The 21,960-nt window shown below is 31.5% G+C and overlaps 3 protein-coding genes across 3 annotated transcripts in view; 1 reads left to right on the forward strand and 2 right to left on the reverse strand.

The window, feature by feature from the left end:
* Positions 1-6,004, reverse strand: part of LOC123670011 — a 47,143-nt gene extending 41,139 nt beyond the window's left edge. The window contains exons 1-5 of the mRNA XM_045603506.1: positions 5,568-6,004; positions 3,193-3,425; positions 2,594-2,782; positions 1,331-1,494; positions 827-926 (exon numbers count right to left, since the gene is read on the reverse strand). Of these exons, the coding sequence (XP_045459462.1) occupies positions 827-926; positions 1,331-1,494; positions 2,594-2,782; positions 3,193-3,425; positions 5,568-5,727 (846 nt within the window). The 5' untranslated portion in view covers positions 5,728-6,004. The remainder of the gene's footprint in view (positions 1-826; positions 927-1,330; positions 1,495-2,593; positions 2,783-3,192; positions 3,426-5,567) is intronic.
* Positions 6,005-8,493: 2,489 nt separating this feature from the next.
* Positions 8,494-9,731, forward strand: LOC123670494 (nitric oxide synthase-interacting protein homolog). Its single transcript, XM_045603986.1, has 2 exons — positions 8,494-9,347; positions 9,493-9,731. Exons 1-2 carry the CDS (start codon positions 8,668-8,670, stop codon positions 9,677-9,679), a joined length of 867 nt encoding a protein of 288 aa, XP_045459942.1. The 5' UTR covers positions 8,494-8,667; the 3' UTR covers positions 9,680-9,731.
* A 5,096-nt stretch (positions 9,732-14,827) lies between these two features.
* LOC123670495 lies at positions 14,828-21,600 on the reverse strand. The gene is made up of 7 exons (XM_045603988.1): positions 21,276-21,600; positions 20,805-21,205; positions 19,340-19,471; positions 18,622-18,757; positions 17,328-17,447; positions 16,066-16,316; positions 14,828-15,918 (listed from the first exon to the last, which is right to left on the reverse strand). Exons 1-7 carry the CDS (start codon positions 21,357-21,359, stop codon positions 14,844-14,846), a joined length of 2,199 nt encoding a protein of 732 aa, XP_045459944.1. The 5' UTR covers positions 21,360-21,600; the 3' UTR covers positions 14,828-14,843.
* Between the last annotated feature and the right edge of the window lie 360 nt (positions 21,601-21,960).

Below are 21,960 nucleotides of genomic sequence, written 5' to 3' on the forward strand. Positions count from 1 at the left end.
AAATAAAACAAGCAATTTAAGATTAATTGCCATTGCTACAATGCTTGTAATTTGTATCTGTTTATTTATAGTTTGAATATAACATTTATTAATACGTACAATGAAAATAATCATACAATGATGTCAATAAAAACAATTTATTATTTACTAACTTTTTCATTTACAAATCTCATTGATGATAAGTAATACAAAAATGTCTTTGTATGTTTAAATATTTTACAATCGAATTTATTTTAACGATCTTTTCTGAAGATTAAGGAGTCTTTAGAACCTCGGATTTTTACACCAATTTTGTGGGAATTTTGGTATGAAAATTAACCATTATATTATTCTAGATCTTATGCTATATTTTATTTACTAAGTTTAATTGCAATCGATTATGTAGGATTTGCATTAAAAATAAACATTTATTCAACCACACAAACTTTTTAATTTTGTTTTTGCGTCTATAGTTTTTTTTTTTTAATATAGCTGGTCGGCAAACAAGCATACGGCTCACCTGATGGTAAGAAATTACCGTAGCTTATAGAAGTCTGCGCCACGAGAAGCATCGCAAGCGCGTTGCCGACCCTATCCCCAATTTCCCCCAGGAGCTCTGGTCACCTTTTCTCACCACAGAAACACAACACAGCTTGAAGCCAGTATTATTTAGCTGTGATTTTCTATATGGAATCTGTAAGGATATTCTGTAGGAGTTTTCCTGCCCTACTTCAATTAAAACCGCATTTGTAATACATATTCTTCAAAAAGATTAAACTTTACCATAGCAAGACATTTTGTATGATAAGACCTAATTATATATCAAATGTATAAATATGTACATTACCTGTCTGTGCGCCTTGCACTCTTCACATTCCGGGTCGTATTCGTAAGGGGTGTCATCTAGGACATCTTGCAACTGGTACGTTGATTGAACTGCTAGGCATCTACGAAGAAAACTCGCTTATTTAATACTAAATTTTGCTGGCGAATTCATACATTTAAAATTCGAAGTTACGGAACGTTAAGTACGGAATGACTCAAAACATCTACAAATACGTTTTATAGATATATATTTACATACAGACATCGAAGATATACATGTATAAAAAGCAGAACATTTATTTTACGTCCGAATCTCAATATATCGTTGCAACGATCTATACTTCTATAGGAACAAAACAGAGAGCAAAAATATAAAAATGGATAAAATTTGGGATTGATTAATTTTTACAAAGGTCTGTTCCATTGTTTCGAATCACGAAGTATTTATTATTAATATTAATCGTTAATCAATTTATATGTGGAATAAATATATACTTAAAGAATTATAAAGTAGATATATACAAACCTTGTACATGTGATCATATTGTTCCTGTGCAGGAAACGTAGAGCATCGTCAAATCCCTGCTTGCACATGTTGCTGAGAACTTCCGGTTTCGGAGGAAAGAGGATCCTAGCGAAACGATTTATATTCTGCTTCGAAAGTTCGATACTGGTATTTGCTACGTTTACCTGAACGAAAAATCTACATAAAAATAGACCATAATATAAATAGAATTATTAAAAAACTGCTATTAAAATTTCTATTTTGAAAGCGAATTTAAAATTACCTCTGTCTACGAAGAGTGAAAATCTAATTTGTACCTACATTAACAAATAAGAACCTTCTTTAAGGGAAATAAGGTCAAATAAAATTTAATTATATTATTTGCTGGGTATGGTATTGTACATCAAATACAAAAATCGTGTTTTTCCATAAAATCGAAAAGTTTATAAATACAAAAAAAAATCGAAATGTCCATTTGATGTAATTTGAGAAAATAAGGACATCGGAAACCGTGATCTTTATTATTTATATATTTTATTTTATTTAACGTTCTTTTTTTTTAATTGACCTATTACAACTTGAACTGCATCAATATTATGCATATGTAATAAAACTATCTACCAAGGTCTTACCAGTTAGGTCAAGATTGTCATGAGATCACGTAACTTATAAACCGCACATTATGCAAAACTCTTCACGATTGTAAAAATTTAAAATTTTAGTTACCTAATTAATTTAATTTGAACATTTCAACAACAAATGTTTATATAAATGAACCATATTTCAACATTTCATGCAATTTCAAATACATTTATTTCATGCAATAATGGGGCATTTCAAGTGTATTACATTCGTTACAGTTGGTTCTGAGAAAAGGGGTCACCTATTAATCATGTGAGACTCGAAAGAGAGGAGTTGGGATAAGAATCACGTCATATCACGAGGAGGTAGGGGAGGGGGTGGGTTGTAATGAGATATCATGTGTGTTTTTCGTAAAAACGCACAATTTCTAAACCAAACAAACGACCAACAAAGACCCGGTAACCCTAATGTCTGTCTGAATATTGTTATAAAAATGCTTGATTTTCCAAAATTTATTCAGATAATAATACTAATTAAAGAAAATAATCTAAAAAATCAATTTACTTTGTACAAAAAAAATATATAAAAAGATAGACTTGTATGGGGTAGTCTAACCTTACCACATATCTAAAAACCTTGCGTGATTAACGGACGAACCCAAAGATCAATTACAAATATAAATATTAAAATGATAAGACTCACGTGAAATAGCTGTGAACTTAAGTCTCTGGGGCAGATATCGCTCTCTCCGCAGAAGGGGCTGACTGTAATCGTATTTTCGTCCAAAACAGGTAAATTATCACTAAACCCTCCATCCATGTATCTTATACCGTGGAAACGAGGCGGCAACATCCCGGAAAACACTGGGACGAAACATGACGCGAGTAACGCCTGGCAGAAAAAAAAATGTATAAAAAAATATAATCTCTGCCATTTTTACATAATATTTATAAAGATTCCGTAAAAAAAATGGTTAAATATTATGGGGCACAAGACATGCTAATTAAGACAAATAACACTACTTTATGCCCCAATATTATTGATACCCTTTTTACAAAAATATCTAAATTCAGTCTATTTAGTGAAATATTTTTGTAAACGTTGAAATTTCAAAGTTCATATAGCTTTAGGTCATGAAAACGTAATGAAACATGCTCCCTTTCGGAAAAAAAATCTGAGTGATTACGTCATGTGCTCACTTTTTATGAAAAGTAAGTTTTGCCTAGTAACACCTAAGTAAGTTACTTCATACTAATTTAAAATAAAAATAAAAGACTCGAAACTTTGTTCAAGAAACTCACTTGTAATAAGTCTTCTCTAGTAGGAAATTCAGATACAATCACATTCTGGCCATCATAAACCCTGGTTAAAGAAATGTGGAGTTTGCCACTGACAATCTTGTGGGCATCAAGTGGTATGAATGCTTGCATTCTCTCCAGTAAGACATTTTGTATACTAAAGGAGGGACTAAATGGACCAAGGGACCCTGCTCTCGCTTCCCTCACAACCCTTAGCACGTCACTTGTGAGTTGACCTAAAATAATACAGATGGTTATAAATAGGAAATTAATAGAAAAAACAAAGCATTGAGTTCAAATCCTTAAAGTGGAAAAAAAATTGTTTATTACTAAAATTACTTTAGTACTTATTCAATACAATTAAAGGAACATCTGTTTTAAAAAAAGAATTGATTAGTAATAAAAAGTACTATTTCTATTCTTAAAGCTATGTATTTGTGCTAAACAAATTAATAGTTCCTATATGAACAGCAATTAATACAAAATATTTGGGATAACATGAAAGTTATATTTTTAAAGTAAATTATTACAATTTAATTCAATTGAATACTTTATTAGATACTCACTATTGTATGTGTGTGTATATTTGATGTAAATTTTGTTTTTAATACATTAAAATAATTTTTCTTTACATAATAGTCATGTGACAAAAAGGTAAATTTATTTCCTTATTAAAGGTTTATAGCGAGTAACGTCTAAAACTACTAAACTGATTGGAAAATACTTTTATCAATAGAAAGCAAGATTATTCCCGAAAGTCATTAGCTGCATTATATTTCCCCTATAATAACAATTTTCAATCAGAAATAAATTACGTTAGCAAAAATTAGTTACTTTATTTTTCCTGTTTGTTGATATAACCGTATAACAGTATGTAATATATTAATCTGTATATCTATATCTACAAAAACTTTATATCTATATTAATTAATGTGTTATTTGAATGCATACAGATATAAGAAAATTAACATTAACCTGCACAGCTAACAATAAAATAAATATTACATGAAGACTTATTTATTATATTTGATAAAACACATTACATCGAACATTTATAATTTGGTTAAAAAAAAATTATGTAATTGTATTTTTTTTAATTTTTGTTTTTATTGTAAATATTATTAGATTTAGAAAATCATAATTCAATTCTATTTTAAAAAACAATTATTATTATACAGTTTATTTTTTTCTTCTTCAAAACTATAAATAATCTGTAGCATAATATTTGCATTAAAATTAATCTGGAGTATACATTCTTACTCTAGAATCATTGTTTAGTAATCTATAATTTATAAAAATTAATAACATGCTAGCAGTATGCAAATAGTGTTAATAATATGATAGAAGGAACTTATTAATAAATATGGACAAAGGATAAGTCATATAAATATTGACATAAACTCAGTTTATCTCTGTGATAGGTGAAATTTAAATAGAGAAGGATAGTTTTTTTTCAATTATATACCTATATACATATTTTATAGCATTACATAAAGACACCTGTATATTTTTCCCATATATAAAAACCATATATTTTAATTTGATAACAACCAATACATATTACATTTAGTAATTGTGTAATCGGGCCTTGGAAAGCATGTTAAGTCATTGGTCCTAGTTGATATCATAAATACTTGATAGTGATCGTCACTCACAGTAGGGAATATATCTGCTAATCGGCAGTGGAGCAGCATGGTAGAATAAGCTCTAATCTACTCCTACATGGAGAAAGAGGTCAATGCCTAGCAGTGGGATGTCACAGGCTGAATCGTGATCGGGAATTGTGTTTCGTACAAGCAATATAGGCCTATAATGGTTGAGTAATTATGTTTTTTGAGTAGTTTATATAAAAGCTTCTGTAATATATTACACTACCTGTAAAAACCTTATAGCCTTCCTTAGTAAACATGCTATCCAACACAAAAAGAACGTTCAATTAAAACCAGTAGTGCCTGAGATTATCAAGTTTAAATAAACAAACAAATAATCTTTTCGATTTTAAAAAATTACTAAAATTTTCTTTCAGTCTTTTCAGTATAATGTACACACCCCATCATTGGTAGTTTTACATTAACTATTATTAATTAATTAAGTATGTGATACAATTTGTAGATAAATAATTTAAAACTGCTTTCAACTCAACTGAAATAAAAAAAAAAACTTTGCTAAATTAAAAATTTTTTACCCATCAAAACTAACTTCAAACATACATAAACACATTTAAATTATCCTTTTGTCACATTAATATTAAAAAATATATATAATTTAACTTAAATTACAACAAGGTCAATTGAGATTTGTACTTCTTGTAATATTTAAAACACACAAACACTATAATTAAAGTCATAAATAGTAAACATCAGAGTTTATTGACTCACCTAAAGGGAGGTCACATAGCAAACAACAGGCCGAGAGCGCTCCAAAGGAGGCTCCCGAAATTTTTCCTAGGAGCAAGTGCGGTGCATACTTTTTAAGACATACAGCAACACCAACATGGTAAATACCAAGAAATCCACAACCAGCGAACGATAAGTTCATTATTATTTACGCATACAACTTAAAAACGAAATAACACTGAACTGTGCTTCTCTATACACACAATAACCAAACTTTTAATAATACAGATATTTATATCGTAAACGTAAATCACAGATACAATAAACAAAAAAAAATACGATATTCGCACGATCAATTTCCAGAACACGTCCAACTTGCACTAGGTTTCCGTAATAAATAAACAAGAATTTAGTGCTTACGAGTAAATTATGTTTTTATCAAAGAGTATATAAGGTTTTTATCAAATGACATGAGGTATCAAAGTAACAGCTGCGTCTGACAATTCTGACATCTATACTGCGTCAAATCTCAAAATCACGGTCTTCTACACAGGTCTTGCAACAACATTAGTGGGGTACGTCGCGTCGGCATAATGGTTACGCTTTTGCATAGAGCAACTCAGAGGGGAGTAGCCCTGGCGTTTTTTACCGATACAAAACTGTCTGGCATTCACACAAAAATAATCGTCTATCACGACGAAACTCACACATACTAAATTAAAAACACACTTACATTTGTCACACACATAGATACATTCTGTGTCATTACAGTATAATGACACACCGCAACTACACTGACAAGTTGCTTACAGCCGTGGTTGTAACAACTTATATATATATAATATGCATTATCGATAAATTCAAGTACTCGGTTAGGGAAATAAGGTTTTTAAAGTGATACAAAGGTAAGATGTTATTATTAAAATAGACTTAATTTATTGTTTTCTAATGTTTACGAGAGTCCTCCCGTGACCATGATTGCGAAACGTCGAAAATCAAAAGTTAATAATAAACCGCGATAAAATCCGAAAAAAGTTGTTTCATTAGACTTAATTTATTATATACTACGAATCAAACATCTTCATGTAAAATAAACGATTATAAAGAGTAAATATTTGATTGTTTGTTTGTTAGCATTGAATAGGCTCCAAAACTACTGGACCGATTCATAAAATTATTTCACCGTTGAGAAGCTACACTGTCCCTGAGCGACATAGGTTATACTATATTTTCAAAAATATTAGGGTTCCTTACTAAAACTCCAATAACGTAACCCAAGGGATAAAAAAATAACCTAAAAAATTCCATACATTGCGTGCGCTGCAAAAACTAATGATAATAGGAATATATAATGTAGTAAGACTTTGTAGAACATATCATTATCTATATATATTGTGCCAAACAATGTCAGTCTACAATAAACGATTTAAAGTCAACCCACATTTTGAGGAGTTGATGATGTACACGGTGATGTCAACGAATCAGGAATAGGAAGCGTAGCATTAACGGCATCATAAGATGATAGCCTGTCATCTGCTAGATTGAATGATTTGTTGATGACTCTGAAAGGATGGATTTAACATTGTTAATTTTCAAAGTTGATAAATCTAAGCTTCATTTCACTACTATGACTAAGGTGAACCATATCTTGATTACCTTGTACATGAGATAAAAAAAAACTTACGGGACAAAAGCAGTATGGTGTTAGTGTTGGTCTGGTGCCCTCGATTAATTTCCTTCTATTGTTCGCTAACACTTGAAAGTTAGTGGTATTGATATGATTTGAACAAATTACACTATTTTTTGTGAGCGTCCAGGTTTGTCTGTTATTACAGTTTTTTTCCATGTATCCCTTAAATTTGAATTTTTAGATCACCTGGCAAATTTTTATACAAAACATTATGGTCGAAATTCATATTAAGTAATTCTAGTAAAATGTGTTAATACTCATAATACGGGTATTATATTTAATTTAATACAATTTTATTATAATACTATGTTTATTAAAAAAAAGCTAGCAATATAATATTTTAAATAAATCAAAATCTCAAAAATGCCTGTCTCCTCTTTTGCTTTCGCCGTTTTTACGATAACTATCTACAAACAAACCGGTAACAACACTATCCCTCGGCGACAGTGACTTCTCGGAAATAGACTCCGATCAGTCGCTCGACCGATCCGCATATTGTATGAGGGCGAGCGGCCTGTGTTGGTAAACAAATCGAGTCAACACGACCGATAATATTTGTAATTTTTAAGTTTAAAAAAGGTTTAAAAGAAGTATACAAGTAATAATGTGATTAAAATATACTTACGTATGAAAGGTAACGCCTTGTTTTAGTAAATTTGACGTGGCAGATCTCTTTTTGCAGCAAAAAACAGAACAATTTGGCATTTTTTGAAGGACATTGATTCAATCGCGCAACTAGATTTAGTCTAGTGATCAGTGCGGCTGCAACTAGTTTTATTGTACGCATATGGCCATTTGGCCTTATACCTTGACAGAGGGGAACGTCTGTAAATGGCTACTCCCCTCCGTGTTGCTCTATACAGTTTATATGATGATTACTTTTGCCTTTCATGGCCATTATTTCGTTAATATCATAATGATAATTTGCTTCGATGCGAATAGTAGTTTTTTTTACCGTTTTCGTTAGTATCAGTATTTTAAGTTTTGCAACCGGATTTTTTTAGTATTGTTAAAGTAACATAAAGACAATTTCTTTTTTACTGGATAATTGGAATTGTAAATTTTGTGGGAAAACCCTGCCAGCCTTACAAATAATTTTTGTCACCATTATTCAAAAATAGAAAGAATTAATAACGACAAGAATATAAAAATTGTTAGAACAATATATTCAAATGATAGTTAATTTTTAATTTATTCTTTTTGATTATAATAAAAAAATTAACCAATTATGTTTGACATCCCTAACCTTAACTGTCAGTAAAGTATTACTATACTCTGTGCAGTAACTGTATGATTACGAAGCTGTCATTGCGACGTCGTATTAAAAATATTTTGTTGTGTTTGTCTAAAGTAGTTATACCGTATTTTATTATTATACTATTTGAGTTATACTTTGTATATTTCTTTAAAAAGTAGTTTTACTTTAAACATTTATTATTAGAAACAGAAAAAATGACTCGACATGCTAGAAATTGCACCGCTGGTGCAGTGTACACATATCACGAGAAGAAAAAGGATGCTGCTGCTTCTGGATACGGGACTCAAAGCGAAAGAGTCGGAAAAGATTCTGTGAAAAGTTTCGATTGTTGCAGCTTAACCTTACAGCCTTGCAGAAATCCAGTCGTGACGAAAGATGGTTACTTATTTGACAAGGAAGCTATTTTGGAATACATTATCACTAAAAAGAATGAATACACACGAAAATTGAAACAGTACGAGAAGCAGTTGAAAAAAGAACAAAATGAGTTGAAAGAGCTGGCAGCCGCCGAAAAGGAAGCAAATTTGGTGAAATTTATGAGCAGAGAAAAGAATATTTCACATAGCAAATCTTCAGACAACCAGCCATCAAGTTCTGTCTCCAATCTAGCCAATGGCAAACATAAAGAACTACCCAGTTTTTGGATACCATCCCAGCTTCCCGATGCGAAGATTGCAAAAATGGACAAACCTGATCCAACTGTTTATTGTCCCATAAGCGGCAAACCTTTAAAAATGAAGGATTTGATAGAAGTGAAGTGGACGTTGGTAAATGATCCAGATGACAAAAAGTCACTCATAGCTAAGGAGAATAGGTACATGTGTCCAATTACACATGATATACTAAGCAATGCAGTGCCATGTGCAATTATCAGGTAAGTTATTATTTTGATTTGATTAAAAATATTAAAATTGATTATGAAGACCCAGCTCTGACTATGTGTATGAGACATAAATTTATTCTTATAACATATACATTACTTTGAGTAATTTGTTAATATAAATATCACTTGATTTCAGAACTAGTGGCCATGTCGTCACAATGGAGTGCGTGGAGAAGATCATCAAGAAAGACTGGCTGCATCCTTTAACCGGCGAAAAACTGAAAGAAAAGGACATTATACCTCTCCAGAGGGGAGGCACGGGCTATGCACTTACTAATCAAAATCTAGAAGGGAAGAATGAAAGACCTGTGCTACAAGCTTAGAAAATGTTTATTATAGTTATTACTATTGGTATTTAATAAATTTATGTTTTCTGACCATAAGTCTTTGTTTCCTTTAATTAGTTAAATTTAAACCATGGTATATTTTGTTTATAGAAAACTAGTTTTGTTAAAGACATTATCTTTGTCTGTGAGGAATAATTATTTTTGGCAACTTACAACTCAATCAAATCAAATTCAACTTATTTATTATCAAGTTCTTAAATACAATGTTTTATTATTTTATCTACAACAATAATAAACAAACTTCCATTCAAATTTTCATCCCCTATTTAAACGCCATTGTAGCAATGTTTTAACAATAAAAGCTAGCTTATTACCTTCCCTTATGTATATTTTTTTTTTAATAAAAAATTATTTAATGAATAATAAATACATTACATCAATTTTACAAAGGTTTTTTTCACCCGTACCAGGAGCGTGTGGGTGTACCCACTGTGAGGCAAGGCATTTTCCCAACCCTGGCTCGAAGCTAATAATTGATATTTTAGATTTTAATGGGGAAATTTTAGGTAGATTAAAAGCCAAAACCTAGCTTCGCAAGCTATTATTGAAGTAGTGTAGAAAGTGAAAGTAAATGAAAATTTGAAGTAAATAAAAATAATTCAATTTTCTACTTTATCGAGTTTATTATATTCGTTTACATTCATTTGTTTTTGCTCCACCTTTGCAAAATTCTGGGTTCATCCATAGCCAGAAGTCATTCTCATTTAACACATTCTTACTATAGCAACTACAAGGTTTAAGACGATATAAGTTAACAATAAGTGTTACAAAAATTCAGAATCGAATATGACTGAAAACAAGATATACATATTATATTTTTTATGTGTAGGTTTCGTATGTGTAAAATGTAAGTATACCTACAGACATCTAAACAATCTTTAGTTACAAAAAACGAAAAGTAAAAATTCTGATAAAAATCTGTATAGTTTGGTCTTTTAAGCCACGCAGTTACTTTTATACTTAGATTCGCGCTTCATTCAGCAGTCAAAGTTGGCGAAATAAATAAATAAATATAAATAAACGCTTCACTATCAACGGCCCCCAGTAGAATATTCTCTTCTGTGTCGGGGGTCCAGTAGGTCCAGAAATACACACAATATACCGCTGCTACTGTATCGTGTCCAGTACCCAAAGGTTATCTGGAAGAAATCGCTATTTAGCGATAAGATCGCCTTTGTACATCTTGTATTGTATCTTTCTTTATATGTGTCTGTATTTTGGTGTACATTAAGAATAAATAAATAAATATACAAGCACAACGCCCAGACCACGACAAACATCTATATGGCCGATACAAATGTCTGTCATGAGCGGGGATCGAACCCACGACCTCCAGCGCAACAGCCAGTGTTATGACCGCTGCGCCAACGCGTCGTCAAATTGATTAAAAACGGGCCGCAAGAGTAATATTAATCTTAGAAGACCAATATATTATATATAATTAGTCATATATCTACATATTATTACACTGCCGTAGAGTCAAAGGATAAATTTGTAACAAATTGAAAGGATACATTTGAAACATACTAAAGCTAAGATATAGAAAATTTTGTGTCTGAAATTTTTAATATCGCTAGCAGTAGTTTTTCCGCGAATTAATATTTTAAGGATTGTAATCTAATTTAGTACGTGTTTTTATAATGTTGTGTGATGTGTAGAGCCTTTAATGGAGAGTAGGTATATCAGTTATAGAGTTTTTATAATACCATAGGCGTACCCAGTGGGGCAAGGGGGGGTATTTGCCCCACCCTGACTTGAAGCTAAAAGAATTTTAAGATTTAAAATTTTAATTTTAGTTTTTTTTTTTTTTTTTTATGTCACTAGGTCGGCAAACAAGCGTACGGCTCACCTGATGGTAAGCGACTACCGTAGCTTATAGACGCCTGCAACACCAGAAGCATCGCAAGCGCGTTACCGACCCAATCCCCAATCCCCCCAGGAGTTTAGCCAAAACGTCCGCAAGATATAATTGAAATAATTTAGGTAAGGTCGATGCCGCAAGATTCGAGGAATCATCCTAAAATGAATTTATTCTCCTATGCAAGGATAACAATTATTAATGTGAGAAATATATGTTGATTTACATTTATAGAAAGGAAGTCGGGATGAGGGTAGACTAGCAACGGGATGTTTTTGTTATAGTATTCTAAAAATCATTTCACAAATAAAACAAATTTGATTGTATAAATCTGTAATAACAAAATATCATTTAAAATATAATTATCTAATATTAATCACTACATTAGTCTTTGTATGAAAATAAATCTAATTGAAAATCAATACTATTGTTATTATTTACAGGCTCGGCAGGTTCCGAGAATGTAAGTTCATTGCCGAGGGCCTCTAAAATACTTATAAGCGATTGATTTTGATTGGGGGTTATATCGCTAGTTTCAATGACATTATTGCCCGGGACATTTTCTATTTCAGACTCTTCTTTAATATGTAATAGTGATGGTTCAATAAGTGGCTCAGTCTTTAAGAAATTCTCTGTTTGATTACTAATCAAGACATTACATTTATTGTTAGAAAAATCTTCTGTCTGAGGCATGTGCCATTCCTCGGGTGACTTAAAACTAAATTGTTCAATACTGTCTGTAGGTGTAGCATTTGTGTTGCTGACAACATCCTTTGGTGAATTTTCTGTACACTTTTCAATCTCTTGTGCTAATGTATTTAATTGTATTGGTCGAATTTGTTCAACATCGTATTTCGCGATTTTCTCTGGATTTATTTGAAATTTTCTGAACACGGTCGATGTACTTTTTATTGGAGATGATCTGATGTCAAAATGCGTGCTACGGAATTCTATATGTGCTGGTTTTGTATTTTTTGGCTTTGGTAATATTTCTTCTTCGTGTTCTATTTTAACTTTGTTTTCTAATACTAAATTATCTAAAGATTTTGATTCTAAGCTAGTTTTTGTTTCTACTCTATGTTCAGTCTTACCTGCGTCACTTAATATTGCAACTATGTCGTCAATAACTTTTCTGTCTGATTCTATTTGTGGGGAAAGTTTAATTTTCTTTCCATTGTCAGGTTGGTTTTCCCATTCTGAGGCGTGCTTTCTGTTATCAAACTTTTTGACGTAATCGTGGAATGTTTTTGACGCTCTAGTATTAGCCTTTATATCATCAATGTTTCGTAACTCAGTTTGTTCATTTAACTCTGAGACACAAGTTTTATCTGTAGTTTGGTATTCATGTGTTTGTTTAGTGGTTGGAGGCGGATTATGTGTGCAGTGACCATTTTCATATGAAGACCCAGCTCTGACTATGTGTATGAGGCATAAATTTATTCTTATATACATTCCTTTGAGTAATTGGTTAATATAAATATCACTTGATTTCAGAACTAGTGGCCATGTCGTCACAATGGAGTGCGTGGAAAAGATCATCAAGAAAGACTGGCTGCATCCTTTAACCGGCGAAAAACTGAAAGAAAAGGACATTATACCTCTCCAGAGGGGAGGCACAGGCTATGCACTTACTAATCAAAATCTAGAAGGGAAGAATGAAAGACCTGTGCTACAAGCTTAGAAAATGTTTATTATAGTTATTACTATTGGTATTTAATAAATTTATGTTTTCTAACCATAAGTCTTTGTTTCCTTTAATTAGTTAAATTTAAACCATGGTATATTTTGTTTCTAGTAAACTAGTTTTGTTAAAGACATCATCTTTGTCTGTGAGGAATAATTATTTTTGGCAACTTTTACAACTCAATCAAATCAAATTCAACTTATTTATTATCAAGTAATTAAATACAATGTTTTATTATTTTATCTACGACAATAATAAACGAACTTCCATTTAAATTTTTATCCCCTATTTAAACGCCATTGTAGCAATGTTTTAACAATAAAAGCTAGCTTATTACCTTCCCTTATGTATATTTTTTTTTTAATAAAAACTTATTTAATGAATAATCAATACATTACATCAATTTTACAAAGGTTGTTTTCTTCACCCGTACCAGGAGCGTGTGGGTGTACCCACTGTGAGGCAAGGCATTTTCCCAACCCTGGCTCGAAGCTAATAATTGATATTTTAGATTTTAATGGGGAAATTTTAGGTAGATTAAAAGCCAAAACCTAGCTTCGCAAGCTATTATTGAAGTAGTGTAGAAAGTGAAAGTAAATGAAAATTTGAAGTAAATAAAAATAATTCAATTTTCTACTTTATCGAGTTTATTATATTCGTTTACATTCATTTGTTTTTGCTCCACCTTTGCATAATTCCGGGTTCATCCATGGCCAGAAGTCATTCTCATTTAACACATTCTTACTATAGCAACTACAAGGTTTAAGACGATATAAGTTAACAATAAGTGTTACAAAAATTCAGAATCGAATATGACTGAAAACAAGATATACATATTATATTTTTTATGTGTAGGTTTCGTATGTGTAAAATGTAAGTATACCTACAGATATCTAACCAATCTATAGTTACAAAAAACGCCTAAGTAAAAATTCTAATAAAAAATCTATATAGTTTAGACTTTTACGCCACGCGGTTACTTAATACTTAGATTCGCGGTTCATTCAGCGGTCAAAGGTGGCGAAATAAATGAACGCTTCACTATCAACAGCCCCCAGTAGGATTTTCTCTTCTGTGTCGGGGGTCCGGAAATACACACAATACACAAGCACAACGCCCAGACCACGACAAACATCTATATGGCCGATACAAATGTCTGTCGTGAACGGGGATCGAACCTGCGACCGCTATCGCAACAGCCAGTGTTATGACCGCTGCGCCAACGAGTCGTCAAATTGATTAAAAACGGGCCGCAAGTGTAATATTAATCTTAGAAGACCAATATATTATATTATTACACTGCTGTAGAGTCAAAGGATACATTTGAAACATACTAAAGCTAAGATAGTAAAAATTTTGTTTTAACATCGCTAGCAGTAGTTTTTCTGCGAATTAATATTTTAAGGATTGTAATCTAATTTAGTACATTAGCAGATTTACATTTATAGAAAGGAAGTCGGGATGAGGGTAGACTAGCAACGGGATGTTTTTGTTATAGTATTCTAAAAATCATTTCACAAATAAAACAAATTTGATTGTATAAATCTGTAATAACAAAATATCATTTAAAATATAATTATCTAATATTAATCACTACATTAGTCTTTGTATGAAAATAAATCTAATTGAAAATCAATACTATTGTTATTATTTACAGGCTCGGCAGGCTCCGAGAATGTAAGTTCATTGCCGAGGGCCTCTAAAATACTTATAAGCGATTGATTTTGATTGGGGGTTATATCGCTAGTTTCAATGACATTATTGCCCGGGACATTTTCTATTTCAGACTCTTCTTTAATATGTAATAGTGATGGTTCAATAAGTGGCTCAGTCTTTAAGAAATTCTCTGTTTGATTACTAATCAAGACATTACATTTATTGTTAGAAAAATCTTCTGTCTGAGGCATGTGCCATTCCTCGGGTGACTTAAAACTAAATTGTTCAATACTGTCTGTAGGTGTAGCATTTGTGTTGCTGACAACATCCTTTGGTGAATTTTCTGTACACTTTTCAATCTCTTGTGCTAATGTATTTAATTGTATTGGTCGAATTTGTTCAACATCGTATTTCGCGATTTTCTCTGGATTTATTTGAAATTTTCTGAACACTGTCGATGTACTTTTTATTGGAGATGATCTGATGTCAAAATGCGTGCTACGGAATTCTATATGTGCTGGTTTTGTATTTGTTGGCTTTGGTAATATTTCTTCTTCGTGTTCTATTTTAACTTTGTTTTCTAATACTAAATTATCTAAAGATTTTGATTCTAAGCTAGTTTTTGTTTCTACTCTATGTTCAGTCTTACCTGCGTCACTTAATATTGCAACTATGTCGTCAATAACTTTTCTGTCTGATTCTATTTGTGGGGAAAGTTTAATTTTCTTTCCATTGTCAGGTTGGTTTTCCCATTCTGAGGCGTGCTTTCTGTTATCAAACTTTTTGACGTAATCGTGGAATGTTTTTGACGCTCTAGTATTAGCCTTTATATCATCAATGTTTCGTAACTCAGTTTGTTCATTTAACTCTGAGACACAAGTATTATCTGTAGTTTGGTATCCATGTGTTTGTTTAGTGGTTGGAGGCGGATTATGTGTGCAGTGACCATTTTCATCTTTCTCACAATTGAGTGCTTCTAAATTTAAATTATATTTTCCTGGATTTATTCCTAATAATCTGTGAACAACAGAGACAAAATTAAATCAGCACAATATTTTAAAATGAAGAGGCTACACTAATGAAAAAGAAAATTACAAAATTATTTCAATAGCTATTTATTTAATTTACATCTTCAATATAACTTTAGTATAATTAATAACTTACCGTCCGATTTCATCATCAATGATGCTAGGCTCGCCGTCTGTGTTACATGCTTTCAACAAACATGGTACACATGATTTCAATTTCTTGATGAATTGTTTTAACTGCTGTAAAAAAACGTTTGACTTGTTTTCCTCAGATTCTGTATTTACAACATCCAATAAACATTCAAATAGATCTGTGTTCAATTTTGAGGGTGAATGCGACGGATGGTGCTCATAATGCCTTTGAAGGCGATTTGAACTGCTGAATTTCTGAAATAAAAAAATAAAAATAATAATTAATAAGCATATAAACATCATTGTAATTTTTATTCAATTAGATTAGTATATTCTGCTTTGATAATTCTAATTGATATTATAACAAATTAATAATAACTACTGTTTTTATTTTGTATTTCCATGATTTTAATTTTCTTCGTAAAGTTTAAAAACGATTTCTCTTACATGGGGATAGAGGCCCAGCAGTGGGATATTATAGGAAGCATAAGAAAATAGAATGAAATTAAAAATATTGTAAATTATTACAATTATTGTCATTGATGTTAAGTACATTATCTTGATTTTAATACATTGGCCCTCAGTCTTACCACAATTTTTTCTCAAATATCTCCTATATGCAGACAAAAACGTAGTTTTATTATAGGTCTAGAGTGTATGTAAAAGATCCACTACCATATATGTATATGCTGTGTATGCCATATGTGTATATGCTGTTGCGCTCAAACATTTGCAGTGACCATCGAATTCACAGCTTTAAACCTTTTGTTCATAGACATTAAGAGTTGTGATTGTGCACGTGTACTTTAATTTGTTTAAAAGTAAAAAGCGTTTAAAAGCATATTTATTTATTTTTCACCCAATTTAAGTAACGAGTTTCATCGTTTTTAATTTATCTCAAAAGTTAACATTACCTATAGGTATATGAAATGACAATATGTGTTTATTGGTGTCTTTTTTCACACAGCAATAGATCGAATATTTTTTTATTAGGTATTTTTCCATGATTAAAAAAAAAAAAAATATTCTGTGACTAGACCGATCCACGGACAAACAGCGCAAATTTAGTGTAGTGTGCAAAAAACGAATTCAAAGACACCCCAAATTCTAAACTCTACCAATGTTTTAAAGCTTTGTACTTTATATAAAAATGTTGAGAGCCAATGGCAGTAGGCAAAAAGTTCATTGTACGAAATTCTTTGTGCTCCGCGTCCGTATTATACGACTAATTAACTAACTACCATTACTTTATTGTTCATGACTTACAGAGCTACATTGAAGGCATGAAACGAAATGTCCATTTTTCCTTTTTGGTCTATTTGGCGAGTCCTCATCAATCATAGTTTTCGGTAACTTCACTATTCTACCACTTCGAGTTACTGTCGTCTAAAAATGTTATATCTATTAATTATAAATAGAACTTAATATCATTTATAACTGTATAAAATTGGGTAGATAATACTATTTTGTTAACTAGACATTTTTACACCTCAACTTTCAAAAAAAGAAAGTTCTCAACTTAACAATATTTTTTAAATTGTATTATTTGTTACCTCATAACATTCTGGTAAACCAATTTTGACGATTCTTTTATATTCGAATGAGATCTCGGTTCGAGTTTTCGCTTATGTTAAAAGAGACCTTAATATACTTGTAATGCGGTCCCTTTTAACTTGAGCGAGATCTTACACGTAGTTATTAAGTTATCCCTGACAATGCGTAACTGACTTTGACTTATGTTGATAACGTTCTTATTTTATTACTGGTTTATGTGAATTGAAGTAAGTAGACACGTTTCGAGCCTACCGACTTAGCCTTATAGAGTTCTATCCTACGCATGTGGGCTTCTTAAATAATAACCGTTGCACTTAAAAATTGTTTAATTAAAACTGTCAAGATGATTGAACAGTTAGTTACGTCTTAAGAAAGTTAACATGATATAAAAGAGAAATTTACATTTCACAAAAAATTACACAATTTATTTTTAAATTTACAGTTCACAAAAGGCTTTTGTAATATCAACATTTTAGAAATACAATTAAGATGCAAAAAAAAGGTCAATTGTAAAGATACAAAACGTCATTGTGCTAAGAACTCAAAGAATTAAAATATGGAGCAGCCCGACTGGGGAAGTACCTCGACCTTACAGAGGTTACAAGTTACAGTGTTCTGTTCCTGTGGGTGAGTAAGGTGACCAGAACTCCTGGGGGGAATTGGGGATAGGATCGGCAATGCGTTTGCGATGCTTCTGGTGTTGCAGGTGTCTATAAGCTACGGTAATCGCTCACTATTAGGTGAACAGTACACTTGTTTGCCGTTTAATAGACAAACGAATATTAAAAAATAAATAATGTGGATCTAAAACAAAATTACTTGATAAAGACCACTGTACGAAGATAAACTTAGCCTATTATGCCTAGTATATTGTTTGGGCGCGTAGTTTAGTTACTTTAAGAGAAAAAAAAAACATTAACATAGCTTTTTTTGCTGCTGGGAGGAATCTATAGTAATTCTATAAACTCGGAATATACAGTAAAATAACAAAGTATTCTGTACATACCTCGATTTGTATCTTTTGCTCTTGAACTTCTTCACTCTTTTGTGGTTCAACTGTTTCAACAATAGTATTCAACTGTTTTTTTTGTTTGTTCATTTTATACTGCTCCAGAAGTTTGATCTCTTTAGGTGATATCACTCTGTAAATATGAATAAATATTTTTGAAGTATAAAAATATGCTACTCCTGCAAAAAAATATTTAATAACTAGCTGTACCCGCGACTTCGTCCGCGTGGAATTTAACAAAAAAGTTATTATTTAGTTTGCATAGTTATAAAATATAGAAATTTCTAAAATAAAAGTAGCTTAAGTTACTCCTTACTACATCAGCTACCTGCCAGTGAAAGTCCCATGAAAATTGGTCCAGTCGTTTCAGAGAGTAGCCAGAACAAACAGACAAACAGCTATTTTGGTATATAAACCATGTATACATCTAAATGTATTTAGTAAAAAGCGGTTATTTTAATATTACAAACAGACACTCCAATCTTATTTATTTGTGTAGATATTTATTACATATTATACATATATCTTTGGGACCGTCATGTAAATGTGATCTAAAATTACTTTTGGTATACTATAATAATTAGTTAAGACATTATTTAATGCAAACAGGTGATAAGATAATAAGATATTATATGTATTAAAAAAAAGTTTTGTGTACTGTTTAAGCTATCAACGTAACACACACACACACACATATATATGTATATAAACTCACTTGTAAATAAGCTTTTTGTTAGTAGTGGGCTCATATACTGGTTTTGTCATGGTTGCATTAGTACTTTGTGGACTGCTAACTTTAATTGGTTGGTTTACTATCTTCACCTGGCTGTTATTCAGTATGTTCAGACTGAAAAAAAAATGAAAATATGAACACACTACTTATAACATCACTAATTGTGCCCTGAGGTTTTACGTGTGTTAATTTTGCGGAAAAAGTTGCTTAAATATAGTACATATAGCTTTCCTGGCAGTGACGGAGCGAGCTTAACTCGTGCCCCGGATACAATAACCTTTTAGCGCCCCCCAAACCATATAATATGTCCAGCAATTTTTTTTGCGGGCCATTTGACACTTAGCGCCTGGGGCATGATGCCCCCTTGCCCCCCCCCCTCACTTTTTCCTCGGTAAATGGACAATCAACAAAAAAAAATTTCAATTCGATTGGTTACGTTGAGATTAATAACAGTTCTGTTTCTGTAAGGGTTTGTTTCACGGGTTAAGTATAAAGTATACCCAGTAATAATTGTGTTTGCTAGCAAATGAAGAAAACCGACTTTAATTACATCAACAAGTAATAAAATGTAAGTAGACAAAAAAAAAAATTAGCAAATGCACTAGTTATCACTACGATTTTCGAGGGTTTCCCTCAATTTCTCTGAAATTCCATCATCAGATCCTGGTTTCCTTATCATTGTATTCTCCTTTCCGACAAAAAAAGAACTATCAAAATCGGTTCATAAGCGACGAAGTTATCCCAAACATACATAATATACAATATATATATATATACTAGCTGACCCCGCAAACGTTTTTTTGCCATCTATGTTATTAGCCACCTTAATCCCCCCCTCTTATATCTTAGGGGTATGAAAAATAGATGTTGAGCGATTCTTATACCTACCCGATATGCACACAAAATTTCATAAAAATCAGTCCAGCCGTTTCGGAGGAGTATGTTAACTAACATTGTGACACGAGAATTTTATATATAAAATTATGTATATATTGTATGTAATATACATATTTATGACTATGTACTGTTTGGTACATATATAGTATACTCTACCATAATTACCTACTTTAAAATTATAAGTGAACATTATTAATGATCTGTTTTCAAAGATTATCTTTCTATAATAATAAACAAGAGTATATTATATGCATGTGTGTGTCGGTTAAAAATTATGAGGTAGCAGAAAAAGAAATAGTAATGAGGAACACATCAGCAAAGGCTATAGAAGTTCGTTGGCCTCAGTTAGTGGTGGTAGTATGTATTTATTTCTGGATAGCTTATATACATTTTGCAATTCATTTACCAAGTAAACTTATGTATGATATGTCTGTCCTAACTTGAGCAATAGAACTGATGTGTGTTTTGGTTTATTTGTTGCTCTGTAAAACATGGACGGTAAATAATAATAAAAAATATGATGTTAATAAATAAGTACTTTACCACATACTTCTCTTTTGGTTTCATCTTTGGCAGTATTCTTCCGTTTTGTGCGCGTATAACATTTGGTAAGTCTTTTAGGTGCACGATTCTACTGTTCATATCCAACTTCGGCATAGTTGAGCTCTGGTTATTAGCGATATACATAGGTTTAACCACCACGCTATTGACCGTGGTAATTTTTTGTGGGCACACTCCATTATTGTTTTCACTCTTAAGAAAATTTGCTAGTTTTAAGTTGTTACCTACAACATTATATTCAGGTTTCTTCGGAATTGTCGGCTGTGTGATATTTTCGTCTGAGTTAAGGTTAGTTTCAAGTATACCGCTATTTTCGTAAAATGTTTTTAAGTTGTTGGTGACTGGTGGTTCTACAGCTGGGCTGTTTTGAGTTATAAAAAACGGCCTTGCCTGAAAATACAAGTTTATTTACAATTTTCCATAAGTCTCGAAACTTTAGAGTAGCAGGAATAAAACTTACTTGGTTGGCAGCATGATTTTGAATAATATAAACAGGTGTATATTGACATGAATTTATGATTATATTCTGTGATGGCGTATTCATTTTCGGAAATATGATTTTATCAAAACAATAAGCCACTTCATAACAATGCGCTTTAATTAACGAAAATAACAGGTTACTAGAACTAACTACTTTCTGTTGTGCTTTCTGAACCACAAAGTTCTGAACTATGTCTGATCTCGGATGTGTCTCGGATGTTATCTCTGTTGTTCTGTGGTGGTCTGTAGATAATGTTGATCAACAGATTACACAAAATAACAGATTAACAAATTAACACTAATTGACAAATATCTATGGCTTGGTATATAAAACGTGAAAAAAAGAAATATTGCAATATTACTAATACAATTCATACCATTATAATATATCGTAAGAAATCAAATACAAATTTAAGGTTTACATGGTAAATTTTCTGTATTATCGATAAAAATCTAAACAATATTTAGGTTTTACAATATCCAAAAAATTATAAAATATAATATAAATATGTTGCTTTCACTGATTCTTAAACATGGTGAACTAGACCAAGTAAAATGTTCAGAGCAAAAATGCTTAGCTTAATGCAAATATTCAAAACAAAGTTTAGTATATTCGGTATAACTTTACTTTATCTTAAATATATCAATTGGAAGTGCCAATATTA

The sequence above is a fragment of the Melitaea cinxia genome, chromosome 4 (assembly GCF_905220565.1).
Source record: "Melitaea cinxia chromosome 4, ilMelCinx1.1, whole genome shotgun sequence".
Classification (NCBI taxonomy): domain Eukaryota; kingdom Metazoa; phylum Arthropoda; class Insecta; order Lepidoptera; family Nymphalidae; genus Melitaea; species Melitaea cinxia.